The 23,723-nt window shown below is 35.8% G+C and overlaps 1 protein-coding gene across 1 annotated transcript in view; it reads left to right on the top strand.

Annotated features, from left to right (window-relative positions):
* The window catches only part of LOC113058689 (ephrin type-A receptor 4-like), a 36,099-nt gene that overhangs the window by 10,958 nt on the left and 1,418 nt on the right, over nucleotides 1–23,723 (top strand). Inside the window, exons 4-16 of the mRNA XM_026226835.1 lie at nucleotides 8,327–8,482; nucleotides 11,823–12,158; nucleotides 16,151–16,275; nucleotides 16,477–16,636; nucleotides 17,069–17,183; nucleotides 17,828–17,880; nucleotides 17,966–18,079; nucleotides 18,161–18,346; nucleotides 20,768–20,829; nucleotides 21,687–21,896; nucleotides 22,575–22,724; nucleotides 22,895–23,088; nucleotides 23,548–23,709. Coding sequence (XP_026082620.1) covers nucleotides 8,327–8,482; nucleotides 11,823–12,158; nucleotides 16,151–16,275; nucleotides 16,477–16,636; nucleotides 17,069–17,183; nucleotides 17,828–17,880; nucleotides 17,966–18,079; nucleotides 18,161–18,346; nucleotides 20,768–20,829; nucleotides 21,687–21,896; nucleotides 22,575–22,724; nucleotides 22,895–23,088; nucleotides 23,548–23,709 — 2,023 coding nt within the window. The remainder of the gene's footprint in view (nucleotides 1–8,326; nucleotides 8,483–11,822; nucleotides 12,159–16,150; nucleotides 16,276–16,476; nucleotides 16,637–17,068; nucleotides 17,184–17,827; nucleotides 17,881–17,965; nucleotides 18,080–18,160; nucleotides 18,347–20,767; nucleotides 20,830–21,686; nucleotides 21,897–22,574; nucleotides 22,725–22,894; nucleotides 23,089–23,547; nucleotides 23,710–23,723) is intronic.

Raw genomic sequence — 23,723 nt, 5'->3', positions numbered from 1 at the left:
AGAATGTACAGTGGAGTTGCTATATACAATATTGATCAGAGTATATACAGAATATAAATATTAATGTAAAGTAGGGATTGTATGTACATTATGAACAGAGCAAAGAATGATTATATATACATTATGAATAGCAGGAACTTGAGAACAGTAATAATAAATACAGTTGAATGAGTGTGCAAAAGTATTGTTTAACAATTATATGCAAAATAACAGTAGTGCAATTATATTTTTTGTAGAATAGTTTACTGTGCTTGTACAGTAACAGCTTTAGACAGTTTATAGTGTAATGGATTTAACCATGTGAAGTCTGTGCAAAATATGAGTAGTGCAATACATGTATGTAAAGTACTGTGACCAGTGCAGTAAAAGAGCAGGTGCAGGTTAGATTGGTGGTGTGGCGTTCAGGAGTGTCACAGCCTCAGGAAAGAAGCTCTTCCTGAGCCTACTTGTTCGAGAGCGTAGGCTTCTGTAACGCCTGCCGGATGGAAGGAGGGTGAAAAGTCCATGGTTTGGGTGAGAGACATCCTTGATGATGTTTCTTGCCCTGCCCAGACAGCGCTTCTGGTAAATGTTCTCGATGGATGTTAACTGGGTGCCGGTGATCCGTTGAGCAGTTTTCACCACCCGCTGGAGTGCTTTGCGGTCAGATGCGGAGCAATTGCTGTACCACACTGAGATGCAGTTTGTGAGTATGCTCTCAATGGTACAGCGGTAGAATTCAGAAAGGATCCTAGGACTGAGGTGAACTTTTTTAAGGCTCCGTAAGAAGTAAAGGCGCTGCTGAGCCTTTTTGACCAGGGTGGAGGTGTTTAGGGACCAGGTGAGATCATCTGAGATGTGGATGCCAAGGAACTTGAAACTCGACACACGCTCCACTACAGCTCCGTTGATGTAGATGGGTGTGTGTGCATGATTCCTAGTCCGCCTGAAGTCCACAATGATCTCCTTAGTCTTCTCGGTGTTAAGTTCCAGATTGTTGGTGGCACACCACTCAGCCAGGTGCTGCACCTCATCCCTGTAGGCTGACTCGTCGTCATCCTTGATCAGACCTACCACCGTGGTGTCATCTGCGAATTTGATTATGGTGTTGGAGCCATAAACAGGAACACAGTCATTGGTGAATAGGGAGTACAGGAGAGGGCTAAGTACGCAGCCTTGTGGCACTCCAGTGTTCAGGGTTATGATGGAGGAGGAGAGGTTATCTAACTTAACAGACTGAGGTCTGTTAGTCAGAAAATCTAGAATCCAATTGCAGATGGGTGTGCTGATTCCAAGATGGCTGAGCTTGGAGATCAGCTTGGAGGGGATTACTGTATTAAATGCAGAACTGAAATCTATGAACAGCATTCTCACGTGTGTGTTCTGACTGTCCAGGTGGGTGAGGGCAGAGTGAAGTGCCGTTGAGAATAGTGACATACTGTACATTTTAGTTTGTTTTTCAACCAAAGTTAGAATATATTTTATATTGACAATCTCCTGAAAAAGGCATCAATACACCAAGAATAGTGAGAAATCAAATTCTTCCGAATTATCCTACATATTTTATTCACTTTAAGTTTTATTTAATGGAATTTCATTTTAATTTCTTCAAATTTGAAGACTCTGTTGAAAATTATTATTAAAATGATAATAATTGTATTAAAATTGTAATAAAACTAATATAGAAATATATATATATTATATTATATATATATATATATATATATATACACATAATGTATTTATTTACAAACATATTATAAAAGTAGTTATTTTGCATCTTCTGTTCTATTCGCTTTAAATTTTAAATATTCTTTTAAAATTAAACAAAATTATTAATAGATATCTCATGGTTATCATTTCAGATGTTTCTCCTAAAACTGAAAATGCATGTGTGTGTGTTTGTGTATATAGTAATTATTAATATTATAACAATCTAATAATCTAATGAGGTGTTGTGTATTTCAAGCTTTCAAAGTCATGCAATTAATTTGTGCATTTTTCCTTTAATATTTAAATCTGGTGGTAAATAACAAATCAACTTTTAGTTCATTTCTCACCCAAAGTGATTTCATGACTTCAGAAAATGTAGTACATCATGTTTGAATCACGTTGACTACTTTTATGGTACTTTTCGCACCTATTTGAAGCTAGAAACTTTTTAGTCCAAATTCATTGTTAATGGATTGAATGTGATGTTTTGAACATGATTCACAGAAGAAAGAATATCCAATCTAAGCCATGCCGCTGCTTTAGTCATTTCCTATAGTGTGGTTTGGTGTTAGGACTAGTTGTAGTGCTTTGACCAGTAGTGTGGGGTTTTGCTATCTTGCTGTATTGTTTTCTCTCGCACTCACTTTCCTTCTGCCTTTGAATTCGTCTTTTATTTTCCATCAAGAGGGGGTTAAAAAAGACAGAGAGAGATGGACGTGCAGTAAGAGTATGGGGGTACAACAAAAGACAGAAAGACAGCGAGAATAAAGGAGGTGATCGCAGAGAAAAACAGATTTGTCAGCACACAGGGAAGGTCAGCGGCCTCCTCTCAGACAGGAACAGACCAGAGAATGAAAAGGAGCTGATGTCTAGAGAAAGAGAGAGGATTTTAGGAGGTCTTTGATTTCTTTTCCTCATCATTCACTTCACGTTCCCTTTAAACTTCCCTTTGATGTGATGACAGATGCTGTCTCCTTCTCTCCCTCTCTTTCTCTGGCGTTCTCCTGTAACAATGGATTGTGATTGCAAGGGTTTTGAGTTGTAATCTTAAGCTCGTCAAACTGTAGGAGGTGTGTAGGTGGTCTTTTCTCAGTTTTAGTCCTCTTTGTGATGGAATGATGGATGTAAAGAGGTGTCAAAAATTAATGTGTTCTGAAACTCATTTTAATACCGTTTAAAAACTGTGTTCCAAAACCCTTTCTTCTAAGGCTGCTTCAAAGCTGGAACATTAACAGTGTGATAAAAGTGCATAGTACTCACACTTATTATATGTTAAATGGTCATGTGTTATTAGATTAGACTATTTTATTTACACTTTGATATATTGAATGTAAAAAGAGCATGGATATTGCATATACGGAACTTGTTGCAATGCATTCTGGGATCGTCTTCTATGCATAGCATGCATTTAGATTTTTGTCATTTAGAAGATTGCATTAGGGCTGGGCAATAAAGAGAAAAGAGTATGCAGTATGTAGTATGTAATATTTTATATATATATATATATATATATATATATATATATATATATATATATATATATATATATATAATATTATAATATATTTAATGCACAAGCATTAGTGAATTACTGAAACAATCATTTTATTTCAATTCATTTTATTTTTACCTCTAAGGACAAAAACAAAATTGAGAGAACCGATTACATGGCTGTGACTCATTTCTAAAGGTCAAGAGAAAGTAGCAAAAGTAAAAGGTCATAATAAAAGAGTTTGTCATGTTAGTGCTGCCATTTTCACCATGTTGCAACGCCACAACATCATGTTCATGTGTTTGTACAATAGGTGGGTGCCTTTGTTTTCCCAACAAACCGATAGAAACGTACCCAGTTCCCTGCTGTCACCCACTTCCCATAAACACACACACACACAAACACACACACACACATTCACAGTGGAAGGTGTTGCAGCTCCAGACAGTCTGTCGTCCCTCATTTCCAACAAACGAAAAATACACACTCTAATTTTTTGACCCTGATCTGATAAGTCACATGTGCATGGTATCAAAACAGTGTACTCATCCCATGATGCATCGTGTTGTAAACTTATGTTTGTGTGATGTGTGTGATTGTACGGTGTGTCAGTAAAGGTTTTACATGAAAAGTCACCTGAAATTTGTGTGTGTGTGTGTGTGTGTGTGTTTGTGTATATGTGTGTGTAACTGTATGAAATAAAAAATGTGTGTGCGGAACTCATTTACATATCCTCCTGTGCCAAAACTAGTTCCACAACTTTTCATGTTTAACAATGCATGCAGACCTTTCCAGACACACACTAGTCTTTCTTTTACTTTCATGCTAGATGCTATTGAAACCCTGTGGTTTTATGAATTGCATATGGATTTTAAAGACCCCTGCAGCACAACAGGGTCTGCGCGATCATTCTGCCGATAAATGCACTGTAAATTATGGGAAATTCCTCTCTCTGACTGAAGGAAGTTGGTGTACGTGATCGGGGCAGCATGAAGTTATGGTCATTTCAGGAAGTCTTGCACAAATCCCTTCAAAACCTGCCAAATCTATTATATTAAAACAACACACTTTAACAAAATAATACCAACAACACTGTGGTTTCATAATGTATATTAATAATTAATTCAGGTGCAGTTTTGACTAAGTAACTTGCTGAGGAGAGGTAAAGCCCAGGTTACTTTGGTAATAATTCACCCAAAATATAAGCAATAGCCTGCATTAGCTTTGTTTGAGGGACAGACAAAAATTTTGCTATTCAATGAAAATCATTAGATTTTTAGGTAAATGTAAGTTTTTACACCCAAAACAGTATATTTTATCTTTAAATTTTTTTATTCAGTTTTAATTTTTGTTATGGAGCCTCACACATGGCATGCAGGAAAAAAATTGTAGGTTTAATCGTGTGCACGATTTACTATTACGTTCCCTCGATTTATAAATTGTGCGCACAATGTACTAATTTGTTCCCTTGATTTGCTAAATCATGCATGATTTTTTTAATTGAAAGAACGAATTAGTAAATTGTGCGGAAAATTTAGAAAATCAAGGGAAATAATTAGCAAATTGAGGGAACAAAATAGTAATCGTGTGCATGGTTAAGTACAAAGAGGGAACGAATTAGTAAATTGTGCGCACAATTCATTTTTAAATTGTTTTTATTTTTTGCATGTTATGTGTAATTTTAGAACTTAAGTTAACTTAAACCTTAAACCTTAAGTTTAAGTTTTCATTTAATATTAATATTGAATTCATTTCAATGAACAAAATTTTTTTTTTTTTTACTTTTAGTTTTAGTTAACAACATTGTTCAGTTTAGCTAGTTTAATCAGATTTTGATTAGAATTAGTTTGTTTTGAAAACATGATTTATTGATATGTTCTTCTCTCTTGTTTTTAACCTGCTTAGAAAAAAAAATCTAGTTAAAGAGCATTACTCAGGAAACTTAATAGAGCTCCAAATAATGTTTAAAGTGAATAATGTTTAAACAAATGAATCAAAAGTTGACAGAGTTCAGAGCTATAAAATGAATATGAATAGCAGCTTGGTTTATTTGTTGAATTTGAAGAGAAATGTTTGAGTTAATATTGAGATCTTACAAAACCTGAGTAAAAACTGAATCTCTTTTCAAACTCTTGATTAAATGAGATCATTGGGTCATTTTCTCAGGAAAAAGTGTACATTTGCTCCATTTACTCTCCGTTTAATCTCATTGCTTCTAGAAGCAACAGTTTCAATAAAAAGAAGGTCTCATTTGATATTTATATTTTTTTTGGGACGTTAAGAAGCCATACAATGACCACCCTTCAAAACACAACGGGACCTTCCGTATCTACTCAGGAGTTAAATGAGATTTGCTTTTGTTCAGGTTAATATTATTACTAGAGCTCGTCGGATGCGCTCCGGCAGGCATTGGGAGATGGACGACTTCCTCTGGGAATGAGAATAGGGTTTGTTAAGGTGAAGCGGGGCTGCTATGAATCGGTTAGTGTTGTAGGCCTCAGGGTGGGGTCAAGGTCAACATGTGGAGCGAGTGAGTCATAAATCAATGTGATCCGCCGCCCTCCGCATGTTTGTCATCAATCACACTGATGGAGCCGGCCCTGCGTTTGGAGGGGGGGTCAGTGGTAATTGTTAATTAGTGACTAAACCATGTAGAACAACAGATGCCAGACCATGAGACAAGAAGCCAATTGATGTTTCTTTCACATATGTATGTTTGTTAGAGAGATCTTCCCTGCCCTTAGGAGAAGAAACTGATCTTGATGTTTTTGTCAAAAAAAATCCTGGTGTTCTGCAAACTGTCATTAACACACACACACACACACGTTTATTTAGCTATCTAAATGGACCCTGCCCATTGACTTCTGTTATTCTTAAAGGGATACACACCCTAAAATGATGTGCTCGTCACCGTATCTCAAAGTTTGAGGAATAAAAATATTTATTGCACTTTTCCATGCAGTGCATGCATCAAATGCTTTCTTTTAAATTTCTGCATGTCTTTTGTCTAAATATTAGTGTATTCCTCACAAAAAGTTATTGAATGGTTTTAGAAAACTTGGAATATAGTTGCACAAGTTGTATGGAATATCTTTATGATGCTTTTTTGGCAATAAAAACTATTAATTTTTATATAATATATAATTTTTTTGAAATAAATAAATACTCTTATTCGGCAAGAATCCATTAAATTGATCAAAAGTGACATTAAAGACATTTATAATGTTATATAAGATAGCTCATTTGCATTTAAAGCAGCATGCAAGAAAACAGCTTGCTCTGAAAATAGCTGTTTTTCACAGGGTAAAAACTGTGTTGTTTTACACTACCATTGAGAAATTTTAACCAAACTATGTTACAAAATTTACATTAAGACCCTAAAGAATCATATCAACTTGTTGAAAATGGGCATTTATGCCCCCTTTAAACGTAATTCATCCTATTAACTTTTCCTATTCAATGATTCTTTCCTAAAGGTTGAGTTGCATTGAATCAAGAATGACAGAGAAATGAGTGTCAACAAGGTTTTAAAGCAGATTCAAGCAGATAATGAGAGAAGAGCAAAGACCAAGACGATCAGAATGAGACAAGATGCACAGGATTTTTTTAATAAAAGCACAAGATACTCTTGAAGTGTCTTCTTCCTGTCTGTGTGTGCCAGGCCAGCCACTGAAGAATTCGTCTCTCATCGCAACTCGTCCGTCTCTCGTCCATCTCTCAGCGTCTCACTAATGGAAAGACGTTGATTGGAGGGGTCAGAAATGTGACTGATGTCTCTGTTCTTCATCCTGTATAGATATGAGGGAATGTTAGTATGCCTACTGGAAACCAAGAAGACACTTTTTTGGTCTCCTTATCTGAGAGGGTCATGTCATATAGTCAGTGTTTGGATGTCTGGAGGAACAGAAAAGCTCTTTCAGTTCGGTGAAAAGAGCGAATGAGAGAGGCTTTTCTCTTCCTCTGGTATCTCCCGCACCTCTGGATCAATCTTAACCAGAGATTAGAGTCCTAGGCTGATGGTGATAATCTGTCGGGAGCTCTGTTCGCTTCTTTAGGATTAGCAGAGGAACATCTAAGAGCCTAATGGCAGAAAGCGCTTCTCGTGTCGTGGGGTTTATCTTTCCTTACAGTTTCTGGGGTTTTCTTTACTTTCAGCGGTTTCCAACAACATTTGTTCTGTATCATATTTGATATGAAAAAACCTTGCTGAGCAGCCAGTTGTACACAATCTACTACATGCCTTCTGTCGTCTGATTGATAGGTTTATAGTTTTTAAAGATTAAATGGCATTTTAGTATAATTACAAATGTGCACCTACAGCTTGTGCTTCATGTGTGTTTTTGCTGTGATATCTTTACAGATTTTTATAAAGTAAACGTAAGAAAAACTTGTTTTTTTTGTAATATTTCAAACAAACAAAATTGAATTGAAGCAATTTACCTTACTAGATTACCCATACCTGGGAAAACAGGGTCACGCTAAACACCTAAACTCAACCCATCATTTTGGTTTGGTCTCTGGAGACTGCTAGAAGTTTCTAGGAGTGCGCTGGAGTCAAAGGCATCTTTCATCCACCTAGTTTCCATCCATACGCATACAGACGTCCAAACACACAGAGAGAGGTTTCCGTGCGTGCTTGTGTTAGCACGTAAATGAGTGATAAGGATGATGAAAAACAGTGTTTTCAGGCTGGAGGAGTAGGAGGACGCGACGCTAGATTATTTAAACATCATGCATTCTTTATTTATGATGTCAAAACATGTTTTACTCAGATGTGCGAGGCGGGTTCTTGAGACGTATGGATGAGAGAATTAAAGGTGACTGGTGCATGCTGGGAAGACTCCCAGAATTCCTCATTCATCATCGTCTGGTCTGTCTCGCAGTCTCTTGACTTCACCTCCCTTTCCTGGCTTCTCTCTCCATCATAAATGCGTAATTGTTTTGTATTTGGAAAACTGGCAGGTTTTCATCTTCCATCTTTGTCTGCTTATATACTCTATAATCATTTCAGAATTGAGTCGTTTAATAATGTTTTATAATAGTTTGAGTCATAGGCCAGGTATTTTGTTATCCGGGTAACATTTTCAGCAGCTTGTTTTACACTGAATTGACGCCATCCTGTATCTTTCTCTCCTCTGTTAGTGTGTAAAGTGGGTTACTACAGGTCTCTTTCTACGGACGACGGCTGTCGTAAATGTCCACTGCACAGTTACTCCATGAAAGAAGGAGCTACTTCCTGTGATTGTGATAAAGGATATTACAGATCGGAGACAGATCCTGCTGGCATGCCTTGCACACGTGAGTTAAACACAAACATTCACACCAGTTTAAGGTGGTGAACCGTGTTTTTTGGACCCTATGGTGGTGATTTATATGGGTGACTTTTTCAATATTTTACTTTTACTCAAATGTATAGGCTCTTAGACTTGTCAAATAATGCACTTATCATTATATTAGCATTGTAACCCTGTAAAGCCTAGTGCGAAAAATTTGATTTTTTTTTAAATGGAACAGTTTGTTGAACTATTAAACAAAATCTAAAAATGCAATGCAATACAATGATGACTGAGAGATGAAAATTTGTCCAAAGCCTGATGATCACTTTTGATCACGTTTGAACGTGATTCTCTTAAAAATGATGTGTGGGTAATTAAGTTAACCTTAGTTGCTTTATTCCAATAAGTGTTCATCTTTAAATATTATTATCAATATAAAACCTATATTATGTTTACTCTGTAATTTTTTTAAATATTTAACTTAAAAAGGCATTTGAACCACAAACTGAAAATGTATTTTTAAACAATTAAACTAAAAGGCCTTTTACTTGCTAAAAAAGTCTAAAACTATCAATCAGATGTCATGTAGTAGATTGTGTACAATATTGTTTTCCAATAGGTCATATTGATAATTAAGAGGAAATGTATGCATCAAATATAGACTTAATCCAGATGTTCCCCCTTGACTATTGAACAATCTATAGCTTCATGATGTAATTTTTTTTCCTAGATAAAAAAAAATAATGAATTACAAAATATATGATAAGTGAACTGAAAACTATAATGTCTGAAAAAATATTTACAAAAAATTCTAATAGAATGTTGTGCATGGGCATGTGATTATTTCTATTTACATCCTTTTATGCACAGCAGATGTTCCTCACATCAAATAAAGGAATTTAAATGAGACAGTATCGGTCTCACTCTACCAGCTGTCTCTCTCTCTTTCTCTCTCTCTCTTCCATACTAATGACCAGCTCTATCTCTTTGTAGAACAGACGCTGTTTGTTTTCTCCTTCTGTTCTTGTTTTTTCTTCTGTCTATCTTCTTTCATCCTACTATTCAGAGTGGATGGAAAGTTTTAGAGTACGCAAAACGGCACTTGCATAAGTACACAAACACACACACACTTTTGTTTTTGTGAAAAGTGGGGACATCTCAAAGGCGCAGGGCCGCGGGAAGTAATTTTGAACAGGGGGTGCTGTGAATTTTTTTTTTTTTTTTTTTTTGGACAAAAAACCTATGAGCCTATAGGCCTATTTAAAATACATTTTAAAAATAAATACATTGAGATTTACTACTTTATTGTCATATACACTTCAGTGCACAGGGTCTGAAACACACAGACATCAGTTCTCAGATATGCGCAATGCCTTATTAATCTGAAGCAGAAGCAGAATCAGAAATAATAGTTTAATAATCGAAAGAAAACGAAATAATTACTTTCATTAAAATTTCAGATAGCCTATACATCCATGCAACTTATTTAGATACAACAAATAATATTACAACAAAATATAATATTAATCAAACTTCACAATAATGCTAAAACAATGCAATCGATTTGGTCAGCTGGCTTGAGTCACTGCACGTTTATGTCACACGCAACTCTATTAACTCCAAAATCTTTTTACGCACACCACAAGGAAATAATCTCTGACTATTTAAGCAATTTGTTTATTGAACAGTTCTCCACATCCATTACGCAAAAAACACACGCACAGTATAAAGCTTTCTGTCTCCATCTCCAACCTTTTTACACAAACCACAAGGAAATAATCTCCGACTATTTAAACGTTATTTAACAGTTCTCCACAACCTTTACGCAAAGAACACACGAACGAAATAATACTCTCCATCCCCACCACCTTCCAAAAATACTATAGTATACTACTTACAATTGCTTGGCTAGTCAAAGCTGATCCCACACTTGTTGCCAAAAAAATAAATGTTACAAGCGCGGCAGCACAATGCTCTTACCTGAGCTACATGCAGGCGGGGTGCCCTGGTTACAGGTGTCCAAATGTCGAGGTGCGCTGTATTATATAAAGATGAATGTATTCTGAATGGAACGAGCGGGAAACCTCGTTACTCGGCGACCAAACCTGCCTGCCTGACGTTGACAACGTAACTTCAGAACCTGTGTTGATTAGGCCTCAAAATATTAAATTAAAATCCAAAATATACGTAATAGACTGCGTGTGTCAAAATCATTTTCTAAAATATTCATAAGGAATTTATAAATTGTGCAAAATATTTTAATAGGCCTACATTTTTTTTAATCTACCTCTCGTCACTAGGGGGTGCTGCAGCACCCCCAGCACCCCCACTTCCCGCGGCCATGCAAAGGCGTAATGGTTTTTATACTGTACAAACTGTATATTCTATGGCCATTCACCAACCCTACCCCTAACCCTCACAGGAAACTTTGTGCATTTTTACTTTCTCAAAAAAACTCATTCTGTATGATTTATAAGTGTTTTGAAAAATGGGGACATGGGTTATGTCCTCATAAGTCACCCTCTCCTTGTAATACCTGTGTCATACCCATGTCATTATACAGAGCATACACACACACACACACACACACACACACACACACAAAGTAACAAAACAGAACCATGGAAAATAACAAATAGAAATTGTATGAGTAGCTCATCTAATCATATCATTGCAACCAATAATTCTGATACAGAATAAATATTTACAACAAAATCTATAAACAATGTGCAAATTCTGAATATATAAGCTGTTATATATATATGTGGTAATGACTATTAGTATTGTGTAATATTAGATTTTAAGATCAACTTTTCTATTTTTGAAATGAAATTTAAATAAATGTTTTGGCAAACCTTTATAAATCATTCTAATATGCTTATTTGATGCTCAAGAAACATTTTTAAATAATAATAACTATTAATATTGTTATTATTGAAAACAGTTGTGTGGCTTAATATTTTGTGTAAATCATGTTGGGTTTTTTTCAGGATTCCTTAAGGAATAGATATTTCAAGAGAACACCATTTATTAGAAAATAGAAATCTTTTGTAACATAATAAATGTCTTTACTGTCACTTTTGATCAATTGAATGCATCCTTGCAGAGTAAATGTATTTGTTTCTTTAAAACATTGTGTGTGTATAATTTTTCACAAACTTTTGTGAAAAGTTCCAAATGAATTTTGGTGATAATATTATATTAAATTATATTAATATTTTATAAAATGTTACCTCCATTGCAACATTGTTATTTAAATATAATTACATTTTCCAGTGTATTTCCAGCAAAGCAGCCTGTTTTTATGTAAGGATTTTATGCACTTAAAGTTCTTGTTCTCTATCTCTCTGTGTGTATGTCAGGTCCTCCATCTGCTCCTCACAATCTGATTTCTAATGTCAACGAGACGTCAGTGCTGCTGGAATGGAGTCCGCCTGTCTCCTCCGGGGGCCGTCAGGATCTCACCTACAATGTGGTGTGTAAGCAGTGTGTGCGAGACACGCAGAGATGCACACCGTGTGGAGACGACGTGCGATACTCTCCACAGCGGCTGAGTCTGCGCTCCACACGGGTGTCCGTTCACCAGCTGCAGGCACACACAAACTACACCTTCCAGATCTGGGCCATCAACGGGGTGTCCAAACACAGCCCCAGTCTGGAGCAGGCCACGTCCATTACAATCACCACCAACCAGGCCGGTGAGTGTGTGTGTGTGTGTGTTTGTCCAAAGATGCTCGGATTTAATCAAGCATCATGTTTGCATGTAATCACACAGGTGAAATTGAGCCATGTGAAATATTTTCACTGAGGATTAGATGAGAAATATAGTACACTACCAGTCAAAAATTGTGAATTATTACAAAAAAGTAATTTTTGTGAAAGAAGTCTCTTCTGCTCACCAAAACTGAATGTATTTGATTAAAGTATTTGATTAAGTGTTCCTGTGGCTCAGTGGTACAATCCCTGGGAATACACATACTGATAAAAAAAAAGCCTGAATGCACTGTAAGTTACTTTGGATAAAAGCGTCTGATATATGTAAAAACTGAAATATTATTACAACTTAAAATACGTTTTTTATTGTATTGTAAAATGTCATTTATTTCTGTGATACGCAGTTGAATTTTCAGCATTATTACTCCAATCTTCAGTGTCACATGATCCTTCAGAAATCATTCTGATATATTTTAAAATATATTTAAATATAAAACAGTTCTTATAAATGGTAATAATTTCACAATATTACTGTATTTTTGATCAAATAAACATAGCAGAAGAGACTTCTTTCAAAAATATTCTAAAAAAAGGAGTAGTTTGGTCTAATGTGAACTAAACATTGTGTCAACAGCATCTACATTGAGATATATATATGTTTAGTTAATCTAAATATACACTCATGACCCCCCAGCCCACGACTAACTAGGACACATGTATCCACGTCCTCTGTTAGCCAAAGGCACATCACTGCTTGGTAAAACCCCACCCTCCTCCCTAAACTCCACACTCCGATCCCTCAGGCTGATTTACAGGCTTGGCTTGTCACAGAAAGTTCCGGATCTCCAGCTAACGCTCCATTCTGAAGGAAACCCAAGACACCATCAAGAGCACAGACTGCATATAACACGTCTGCAATTACACACACACCACCATGAATCAAAATAGTGTTTTGACGTGCTACATATATGTGTGTGTTTGTAATGGAACAGAAAGGTCATACAGAAGTTCTCCGAAGGTGATTATGTGAGTGAAATTGAACCTCGTGAAATGTTTTCATTGAGGATTAGGAGAGAAATATAGTACGCTACCGGTCAAAAGTTCTGAATAATTAAAGGATTAGTTCACTTTCAAATTAAAATTTCCTGATAATTAACTCACCTCCATGTCATCCGAGATGTTTACGTCTGTCTTTCTTCAGTCGAAAAGAAATTCCAGGATTATTCTTCTTATAGTGGACTTCAACGGCTACCAAACGGTTGAAGGTCAAATGTACAGTTTCAGTGTAGCTTCAAAGAGCTCGACACGATACCAGACGAGAGATAAGGGTCTTATATAGTGAAACCATCTGTCATTTAAAAAAAAATGTATATGATTTATAAACAGAAATGCTCACCTTGCACTGCTCTGCGATGCACGTCCATGACTTCATGTAATACGTAAACACGCTGAAATGGTCACGCATGATGTAGGCGGCAAACACCTTAATTTCTTTACGACTGAAGAAAGAAAGACGTAAACATCCTGGATGATATGGGGTTGAACATTTTAGTGAACACAATATATTCATGCTTTCGGAGTGAAAAATGGAATGTCATGTATATATATATATATATATATATATATATATATATATATATATATATATATATATATATATATATATATATATATATAATTTTACACATATATAGTCACAGTTCACAGGGATGCCACAAAACTTCATGCCACATGTGAAGTACAGCATATCTCAGCATGCACTAAAGGTGTTAAATGAACCATATAGCAAGTTGTTCCTAAATCAGCTTTACCGAATCTTAATGTGCTTGAGTATTCAAGATGATCGAGCGCAGATCATCTTTCCTTAACATTATCTCAGCCAGACACACACACACACCCACAACTCCATTACAGCCCATATCTGTCAGAGCAGACGGCATGATGGATGTGTGTTAGGGATGAGTGTGTTAGGTGTGTGAAGGGGGGCCTGTGACCCCTGTGTTTTTGGCTGGAGGGGGCTGACTCAGAGTCCCCCCAAGGGACAACCCTAAATGACGTTCAGTCTGTCGGGTCTGGCAGAGGAAGATGGATCTGTGAGATGAGAGAGGGCCGCCGTCGAGCTGCTGCTACAGCTGGTGGGGGATCGAATTGTTTAACAGACTCACACACACACACACACACACATTCGCTAATGCACTGAGATGAAACTCTAGCTTCAGCATTTGAATTCTGGAAGCTAAGAAAACCCTAAAATTGCGATAAGGCTTAAGGCAATGGATGCAATTTAATTAATTGAATAAGTGTCCTGTATGTTTCAAAGTAAAGCACAGCACTGTGTTCATTCACACACGAGCAGCCCGTGATCCAGTGTTTTCAGCATTTTAGAGCAGCTGGATTCATAGTAAATATGCTGCTCCACATGAACTCATTTCTGCATCTTCTCTGAGTATCGGTTGGTCATAATGTGCATTAGCAAATGCGACATGCAGCAAAAACATCTTCCCAAAATTGTGAAGAAAAGTGCTTATAAATCAGCTGACGAGAAAATAGATGCTTTTTAATTTTTTTTCTGCCAAAATAAAAGCTCAATGATTTAATGTTTGAAAATGAAGAAATTAAAACAGCCATACATATTCGTATTGTATTTTTTAGTTATACTTTAAAGTTTAAATAATATTTTTTAATAAGATGCCTGATGTAAATAAAAGAGATGCTCTATGGGCTCCTTGTATTTTTTTTTTTTTTTGCCAAAATAAAAGCTAAATGGTTTAATGTTTGAAAATGAAGGAAAAAAGCCAAACCAGTTTGTTGTGTATGATTTTTCTTAAATACTTTATTTATACAGTGAAATAATATTTTTGTTTTGTTTTGGCAAAAATTTTAATAATAATTCTTATTTTTATAATTATTAATATTTTATAGTCTTATAAAGTTGTATTGTTTTAATATTTTATATTTTATAGTCATATTGATATATCAAAATATTTGGCCAAATTGTGCAAACCTACAGACAAACATTTAAAATCATATTTATCTGAAAAATTATAATTAGATTTTGTTTTTTAAAACAATGCAGACCTACTACAAATGGTTAAATATGTCACATTGAGCTAATAGTTTATTGCTAGCTGAAAGCATCGTCATGCTGGTTTGTTTACATCTTTTGAAGAAAAAATGAGTTTGCCAATTTAAATGGGGGGGGGGTGTTTGCTAGGCGATTGCCTGAGTTCACTGGTTGGTTGATATGTAGCGTTACATCAAAAAACAGAACATGCACATTTTATTGCTTGGCACTTTGATTTTCAGTTTTCAGTCAACTAAAACACTGTTTACATATGGAAATGAGGTCAGAACTCTACATTTTCTGAAACATTGTGGCCTTAGAATTGGATTTTTGTTTAACGTTAAGTATGAGCAAATGTAATAGTGATGCTCAACTTAGCAAACACCACTAATTAGTCAAAATACACATGAGACAATGTCTAGAACTTCACCAAATACAGCATTTGAATTCTGTGTAAATTCGCTGAGCTTTCTGTGGTTTTGATATCTAGAGTTGTTCTGTTTGGTAGCGGAAACTAATACATAGAGATCTTTTGTTTGTCTTCTTCCTTTGCATCCCTCAGATCCGTTTTCTTTTGCTGTTTTTCTCTTTCTGTTTATTGTGGCTTACGAAAGCAGAGAAGACGACACATATCTCTGTTGTGTCTGATTCTGAGTCTGTTTGACTTTCTCACCCTCAACAAAAACAGCTTCATGGGACAAAAAACCCAAAGAGACAATAGCGGTCTTAACTCTAAATCCACAGTTTTGAAGAAGAAAAAGCTCTACTTGCTTTCCGGGTTTATCCTTTCTCTCTCTGTTTGTCTGTGATGGGATAAAAGAAAGAATGATGTGTCAGGAAGACCTGACAAAAGTACAATTTAGTAAGCATGAACCTTTAATAAATATATGAACCCTTTCTGTTTCTCCTCAGCTCCTTCTACGGTCATGATGGTTCAGAGTAAGGACATCACGCGCCAGACGCTCTCTCTGTTCTGGGACGAGCCCGAGAAACCCAACGGAGTCATACTGGAGTATGAAGTCAAATACTACGAGAAGGTGAATGTTCTGGTTTTTATTTTTATATATTTTAAAGGCATTGATCATCACCCTTACATTCTGGGTGTGCTGTTCCTTTAAGATGTTTTTGTTCACACACACTGCAGCAAACCCTTAGGACATTTGCTGTCTGGATAAACAGATAGTTCACCTTCCTCTCGTCTTCCGTTCTCTGTCTCTCTCTTTATTTATGAATCTCAGGATCAGAACGAGAGGAGTTATCGCATCGTAAAGACGACGTCTCGTAGTACTGATATTAAAGACCTGACTCCGATGACTTCCTACATGTTTCACGTGCGCGCTCGCACCTCCGCAGGATATGGGGAGTTCAGCGCCCCCTTTGAGTTCAGCACTAACACTGGTGGGTGTCCAGTTCATGTGTTTAATTAAGTAAGAAGGAGCTAGAAACAGCTTCACATATACTCAAAAAAAAAAATGAATACCTAGTATAAAATAACAACATGTTGCTTCCACAATACACTATGCACTTATACACTATGTACTTATGAACTATGTACTCAACCATGCAGTGTAGCAATTATATGATGAGGTTTTTTTTTTTTGTCATTCAACTTTTTGAGTTTGATAGCTCCTCCCCCTTAATTCTTCTGTTATTTAAGTGCATCATTCAGGTGTTTAAAGTGCACTTTTTCTTTTTAGAATTTTCAATCTGAATGCACTACTCACTTTATTTATACTACAAAACGGTAAAGAATAGTGCATATGTACGTGAATTAGGACACACAAATATGCTGCATGATTTGGAGAAGAATTTGAATTATGTCTCTCTCAGTCGCAGCTCCTGTTGTTGGAGGAGTCATTAGCTCTGCTGTGCTGCTGCTGTTGGTGGCCGGATGTGTTGTTGTTCTCCTCCTCGTCCTCATCATTACCTTCATCATCACCAAAAGGTGAGAGAACATCCAGTTTATTTTCCATGATGACAGGCCAGTTTTTTTAATGTTAACTGAACCTAAAAAGTAATAAAATGTTGAGGCACTAAAATGAATAAAAATAAATTAAAACTAAATAGAATTATGTACAAAAAATGTAACTTTACAATAAAATTTTAAATTACAAAAGCACATAACAAAATGATTAAAACTTTAACTGCAAATAAAATCTAATATGAAAAAAAATTGTGTATGTATAAAATATGAAATTCATTTATTTTTATTCATTTATTTTTAGTATATTTTTTATATATGTATTTAATAAACTGTCCTGCATCTAAAAACTAAATCTGCTGATTTGCTTAAAGTATTAGGTAATTTCATTATGCTGAGTTCAGAAATATCAATAAAAAAATTTCATCATGTAGTTTTTTTCAAAACATAAGAATTAAGAATTTAAATTAGTTATATGTATCAGCTTTGATGCACTTATCAAAATAACGAATGCAGTCAAATGTCACAAGTTTTGAAATATTCGAAAGCCAATTCACAATATTAATAAATACCATTATAGTGTATAAATAACAGTAATATACCGCTGTGATAGATACATAGATAAATAATAGAATAAATGCTTAAAAATGTGAATATTTTCATTTCAGGAAAAGCAAATATAGCAAAACTAAACAGGCAGAGGAGAAAAACCTGCAGCCAGGTGAGAAAACACCTTTCATCAGTCTTCAGCTGGACCTTAAAATGAAACATTTCTGTTCTCAAACCTTCTGTTAATGTGCCGGTAGGTGTGAGAATATATGTGGACCCTTACACCTACGAAGACCCCAACCAGGCCATCAGGGAGTTCGCTAAGGAGATCAACACCTCCTGTATCAAGATCGAGAAGGTGATCGGCATCGGTGCGTTAACCGCCCTTTTACATCGTTAGCAATCATTTATTGATGATAGATGCATGTAAAAGTCACTTCCTGTCTCTGTAGGTGAGTTTGGCGAGGTGTGCAGCGGCCGTCTGAAACTTCCTGGAAAGCGAGAGATCTGTGTGGCCATCAAAACACTGAAGGCGGGGTTTACAGAGCAGCAGAGGCTGGACTTCCTGAGCGAGGCCAGCGTGATTGGCCAGTTTGACCATCCTAATATCATTCACCTAGAAGGCGTGGTCACCAAATGTAAGTTCAATCTGACATCATAGATTTTTATTTGTCCCCTGCAATCATATATATATATATATATACTGAGCAAAATTATAAACGCAACAATTTTCCCCACCCCCATTTTTCATGAGCTGAACTGTAAGATCTAAGCCTTTCTCTATGTACGCAGAAAGGCCTATTTCTCTCAAATAGAGGAAGTTAGGAACATGTCAACAGTTTTTCTGCTGATTAAGGTTTAATTTCTGCGGCTGTCAAAAGTAAAATGCTACAAAATGCATCATCTTTTGTGAAAATTTGTAATGTGCTTGAGCAGATCAGCTACTACTTTTGGAATCAGCACCCAAAATTAGTGAGAAACAAGTATTTCTTTGTCTTCTTTAGTCATTTTTAATTTGGGATGTTTCCAAGAGGTTCAACTTGGCTTAAATATTAGTTTCGAGTGCATTTCATATCAGAATTTCCTACTTGGAACCATCGTGGAATTCAGGGACAGAGATGATAAAATTCTCAGAAATTCTAAACATTTAACTATTATGCAAATAAAATGCCCCAAAGAGTCAAAATACTTATGTTTCATGCTAATATAATTAGAAAGCAGAATGCTATGGTCAGAAGTCGGGATATTAAGTGTGCATAAAGCCACTAAAGAAACAGGCTGCTGATAGAACACATTTTCCTTTTGATGTACTAATGGTCGTGTGTTTATGTATGCATGTCCAGCTTAACTGTGTGTTTGCTTGCTGAGCGTGTCTTGACAAAAACTGCTATGAGATGCACACACACACACACACACACACACAGCCTTGTGGTCTCCAGATGGAGTGGGTCGCTCTGGACGGCTGATGTGAGCTAAAAAGCACAGCACACTCATTAATCACGTCGTCAGACCTAAATGTGTTTGGGGTTAGAGTTTCACCCTATATCTGTAACCTATAGCCACTGCGCTCTGTGTGTGTGTGAGTGTGTGTGTGTGTGTGTGAGCGAGAGAAAGTCAGACTCTACACACATTTAGCATGTTTCTTAATCGTTTTGGCCATCCTTCTACTTAATTTTTCTGTTTACTTTATTTTTCTGTCATTGCATTAGTTTATCAATAAAAGAGAGTGATAATGAATTAAACGATTCATTTTAAATGTGAGAAACTGAGTGTTTTAAAAAGTCATAGCATGAGTTTAGATTTTTAATTGATTCATTGTAATTTATTTTTAATTTTTATTATGTGTCTATTTGATATTTCAAATATGTAATTTTTTGGCACATATACGCTAAAATTTTTGCTTTATATGCTTAAAGAAATAAAGTCTTGAGCAGCAGGTGACTCCAAATGCGTTGATTTATAATTTCTTATTAAATTAAAATGGTGCGAGACATTTCTAACACTTGAATATCAGCCAGCACTGTCAATTTTTTATTTAATTTCAGCTCATAAATATCCCCATGAAACTATAAAACCATCTCAAGTCTCCCGCTTTGTGTTACAGCAGAGCTGGTGGAGTTGAATGCTTCATTTGCATAATGTAAATGAGTATGAAGTGAATCTAAATATGTAAATAAGGTGGTTTGGAGCTGGGCCTCTCGATGTCTCTCATCAATGATTCAACAGCATTTCTTTGCGATTATTTGGCTTTATAAGACTTGTGGTAGTTGTATTCTTGATGCAAGAAATATAATTTCCAGTGTTTTTTTTTTTCACTGTTTTTGAAATTATGAATGGTATATTTCTGTTATGTTTTGATGGAGATTATAACACTTGTCTTGCAGAGTTCATTGTCAAGCGTACACATGCATGTCGGCACAGCTATACACAAGAAGTCAGTAAACGCTTCATTAGCATTCTTAAAGCGTGGGCGGAGAGGGGCGGAGCTGGGAAACTCCAACAGTGAGGGGGCGGGGTCAGAGGTCACCTGCTCCTCAGGCCCTCTGGAGAAGCTGTCAATCAAACTCGCCTCGAGGTCATCAGAAAGGCCAGCTCAACAAAGATGTCCTACAATGTGTCTGGTCGATCTTTATTTACTGCACTTCCTTTATAGGACAGGAGCATTGGCTAAGTGTCAATCAGCTGGACTGTGACTGTGTGTGTTGATTCTCTTTGAATAACTGATATTCATGTTCTGCGCTCAGTGTTTACATCTGGTTGACACTGACATGAGAAGTTTCAGTAAACGGTGTTGCATATGCCCAGGGCATCACTCGCATTCAAATACTGTCAGTGGGAAAGTTTGAGTGCTTTGTTAAATAGATTTACGTTTAATCACCTTTATTCAAAGCGACTTACAAAAGAGGAACAAACTTTTACATCCTAAGAAGGCAGTAACATGCTATAATACAAAACAAGATGGTTTAGAGTACATTTGTTGTTTTTTCTTACAGAAACTTGAATTTACTATAATCTGTGAATTTTAATTGTTCTCTTTTTGTCTGTTTCTGTGATCGCAGGCAAACCAGTTATGATTATCACTGAATATATGGAGAACGGCTCACTGGACATGTTTCTCAGAGTAAGATTAATACACTAAACTACATACTGTATATATGGAGTTGGATAAAATAATTTCCTAAAATAGCACCTGGGAAATTGGCAATATTTCTTCATTATGATGTTTTTTGTCCTTTTGCCTTTAAAACAGCGTTAAAAAGGGCCTGGAAATAATATTTTGCCTCACGTGCCAGTGGCCAGTGACTTCAGAAATTTACAAGCCATATGTTTTTACTGGCCATGAAACTCTATGTGCATTATTAAATATAATGAAATATATATATATATAATTATTTATATATTGTTATTATTATTATTATTATTATTATTATTATTACTATTATACATTTTATTAGTAGTAGTAAGTAGTATTAAATCAAATAACAGAAATTAAATCATAAAAAAGTACTAATAATTGAACATTAAAATATTTCATAAAACTTTACATTTATGTAGTAATAGTTATAATAATTTTATATAACAACAGTAAAATTACAATGATATATTTATGATTGTTTTTTATTTTTTTTTATTTTATTTCAATAATTAAACATATAGCTTTTATTTTGGTGGAAAACCAGACGTGAACTTCTATTTTGAAATGTTTCTCTTTTGTTCAATACACATTTATAAATGCTTCTTATTATAGGTCTGGGAAGATGTTTGTGGCATGTTGCATTTTCATTATAAGCGACTCACAGAGCTGGAGTTAATGTGGAGCTGAATTTAACACGTGAAAAGATAGAGGTGTTCGTACAAATGTCACAAGTAAAAAAAAAAATGGAGATTTTCCCCAAACTAAATGACTCGGAAGAACAATCACGACTAAAGCAACTTTGATTCTTATCAAGAGTGTTGATGTGTTCTCTCCTCTTTCAGAAGAATGATGGCCGCTTCACCGTTATTCAGCTGGTGGGCATCCTGAGAGGAATCGCGTCTGGAATGAAATATCTTTCCGACATGAGTTACGTTCACAGGGATCTGGCAGCACGCAACATCCTAGTGAACAGCAACCTGGTGTGCAAAGTCTCAGATTTTGGGATGTCCAGAGTGCTTGAAGACGAGCCAGAAGGAGCGTATACTACTAGGGTAAGAGTGTGTGTATGATTTTACATTTATGCATATATAATTTTACATTCATATTATCATACAGTATATACAATCAAGTAACTAATGCTTTTGACATATTATGGCCAGTGAAACAGAACAGTTCATTGTAGGAACAATGCAAGCTGTGTTGTTATGTTTTCAGGGTTACTTTTGTATTATTATTATTATAGCATTTAACCATATTTTTTATTGTTTTTTTATTTCCATTTTAGTGTAAGCTTAAGTAATTTAGTTGTGTTTTTTCATTTTTATTTTATTTAATATTTTATTTTATTTCGGTTTTTAGTTTTTGGGTTTTAGTCATTTTAGTACTAAATGTAAACTAAATGATCTTTTATTTTATTTCAGTTAACACTTATTAAATAATTATTTTTAATAAGTTAATATTTTTTAGAAATGAGATAGATAGATAGATAGATAGATAGATAGATAGATAGATAGATAGGTAGATAGATAGATAGATAGATAGATAGATAGATAGATAGATAGATAGATAGATAGATAGATAGATAGATTATATATAATATCAGAATTGTATCCAAATTTCAGTAATAACAATGGTTCCAATAGGATTATATGGAATATCAGACTTCTAATTCAGTTAATTCTGTTGTATAATGCTGTTTATTGTCAATAACATTAACCTGTCAATCACAGGGAGGGAAGATCCCAATCCGCTGGACGGCTCCAGAAGCCATCACATACAGGAAGTTCACCTCAGCCAGTGATGTGTGGAGTTACGGCATCGTCATGTGGGAAGTGATGTCATATGGTGAACGACCATACTGGGACATGAGCAACCAGGATGTGAGTGGCACTGTAGCACAAATTTAATTAATTACGTGTGGTTGTCATATCTTCAGTGCTGGCGTTCCCATGGTACACGTTCCAGAAATGCATGCAAAGCCAGTATGCCATGCCAACTTATACAAACCAACTGAATGCCATAGATTAATTTCCTCTCCTCTGTTTCATAGGTGATAAAGGCAATAGAGGAAGGCTACCGGTTGCCGCCGCCCATGGAGTGTCCTCTGGCTCTGCATCAGCTCATGCTGGAGTGCTGGATGAGGGAACGAGCGGACAGACCCAAATTCAGCCAGATCGTCAACATGCTGGACAAACTCATACGCAATCCTGCCACGCTCAAGAGGACGGCGGGAGACGCCAGCAGGTGAACATGCACTCTAACACAGACTCTCAGAGATTTGCATTCACATTTTTATTGCTAGTTTGGGTATATATGGGTAAAAGTTCTAAAATATGTGTTTGGCATATGTAGATACTAATTCCTAAATCCTTTGTCCCCTTGTGAACATGTATTAGGCTTTTCTATTCTTCTGGAGACATTTTCTGAATTTTTATCTTGACAAGAAGCTACTTATAATTGCTGTAATCTGTAATATTTCAAAATGCTCAATTTCATCTGCTGTTGTGTTTCACAATGCATTTAGTCTACATTACATTGATCAAATGTGACAGTGACAGACCTTTAAAAAATATTACAGACCCTAAATTTGTTTTGTATGTTTCTGGCATAACCTAAAATAGGTTTTTTGGCACACACACATACAATTCTGACAAGTTCATTTTCTCTGGGTTAATATGTATTCTCTGATGTTGTCATCCTCAGGCCCCACCCCTCCACACTTCACCACGCCCCCTCTGAAGGCTCCGCCCCCTCTGTAGGCTCTGTGGATGAATGGCTGAAAATTATTGGACTTGAGCAATACAGAGAAAACTTCAGCACAGCAGGATTCTGCAGCTTAGAGAGCATCTTACCAATGAGTCATGAGTGAGCACCACCTT

The sequence above is a fragment of the Carassius auratus genome, chromosome 40 (assembly GCF_003368295.1).
Source record: "Carassius auratus strain Wakin chromosome 40, ASM336829v1, whole genome shotgun sequence".
NCBI classification, from domain to species: domain Eukaryota; kingdom Metazoa; phylum Chordata; class Actinopteri; order Cypriniformes; family Cyprinidae; genus Carassius; species Carassius auratus.
Note: the sequence above shows the minus strand (reverse complement) of the source record. Positions and strands in the feature narration are given on the sequence as shown.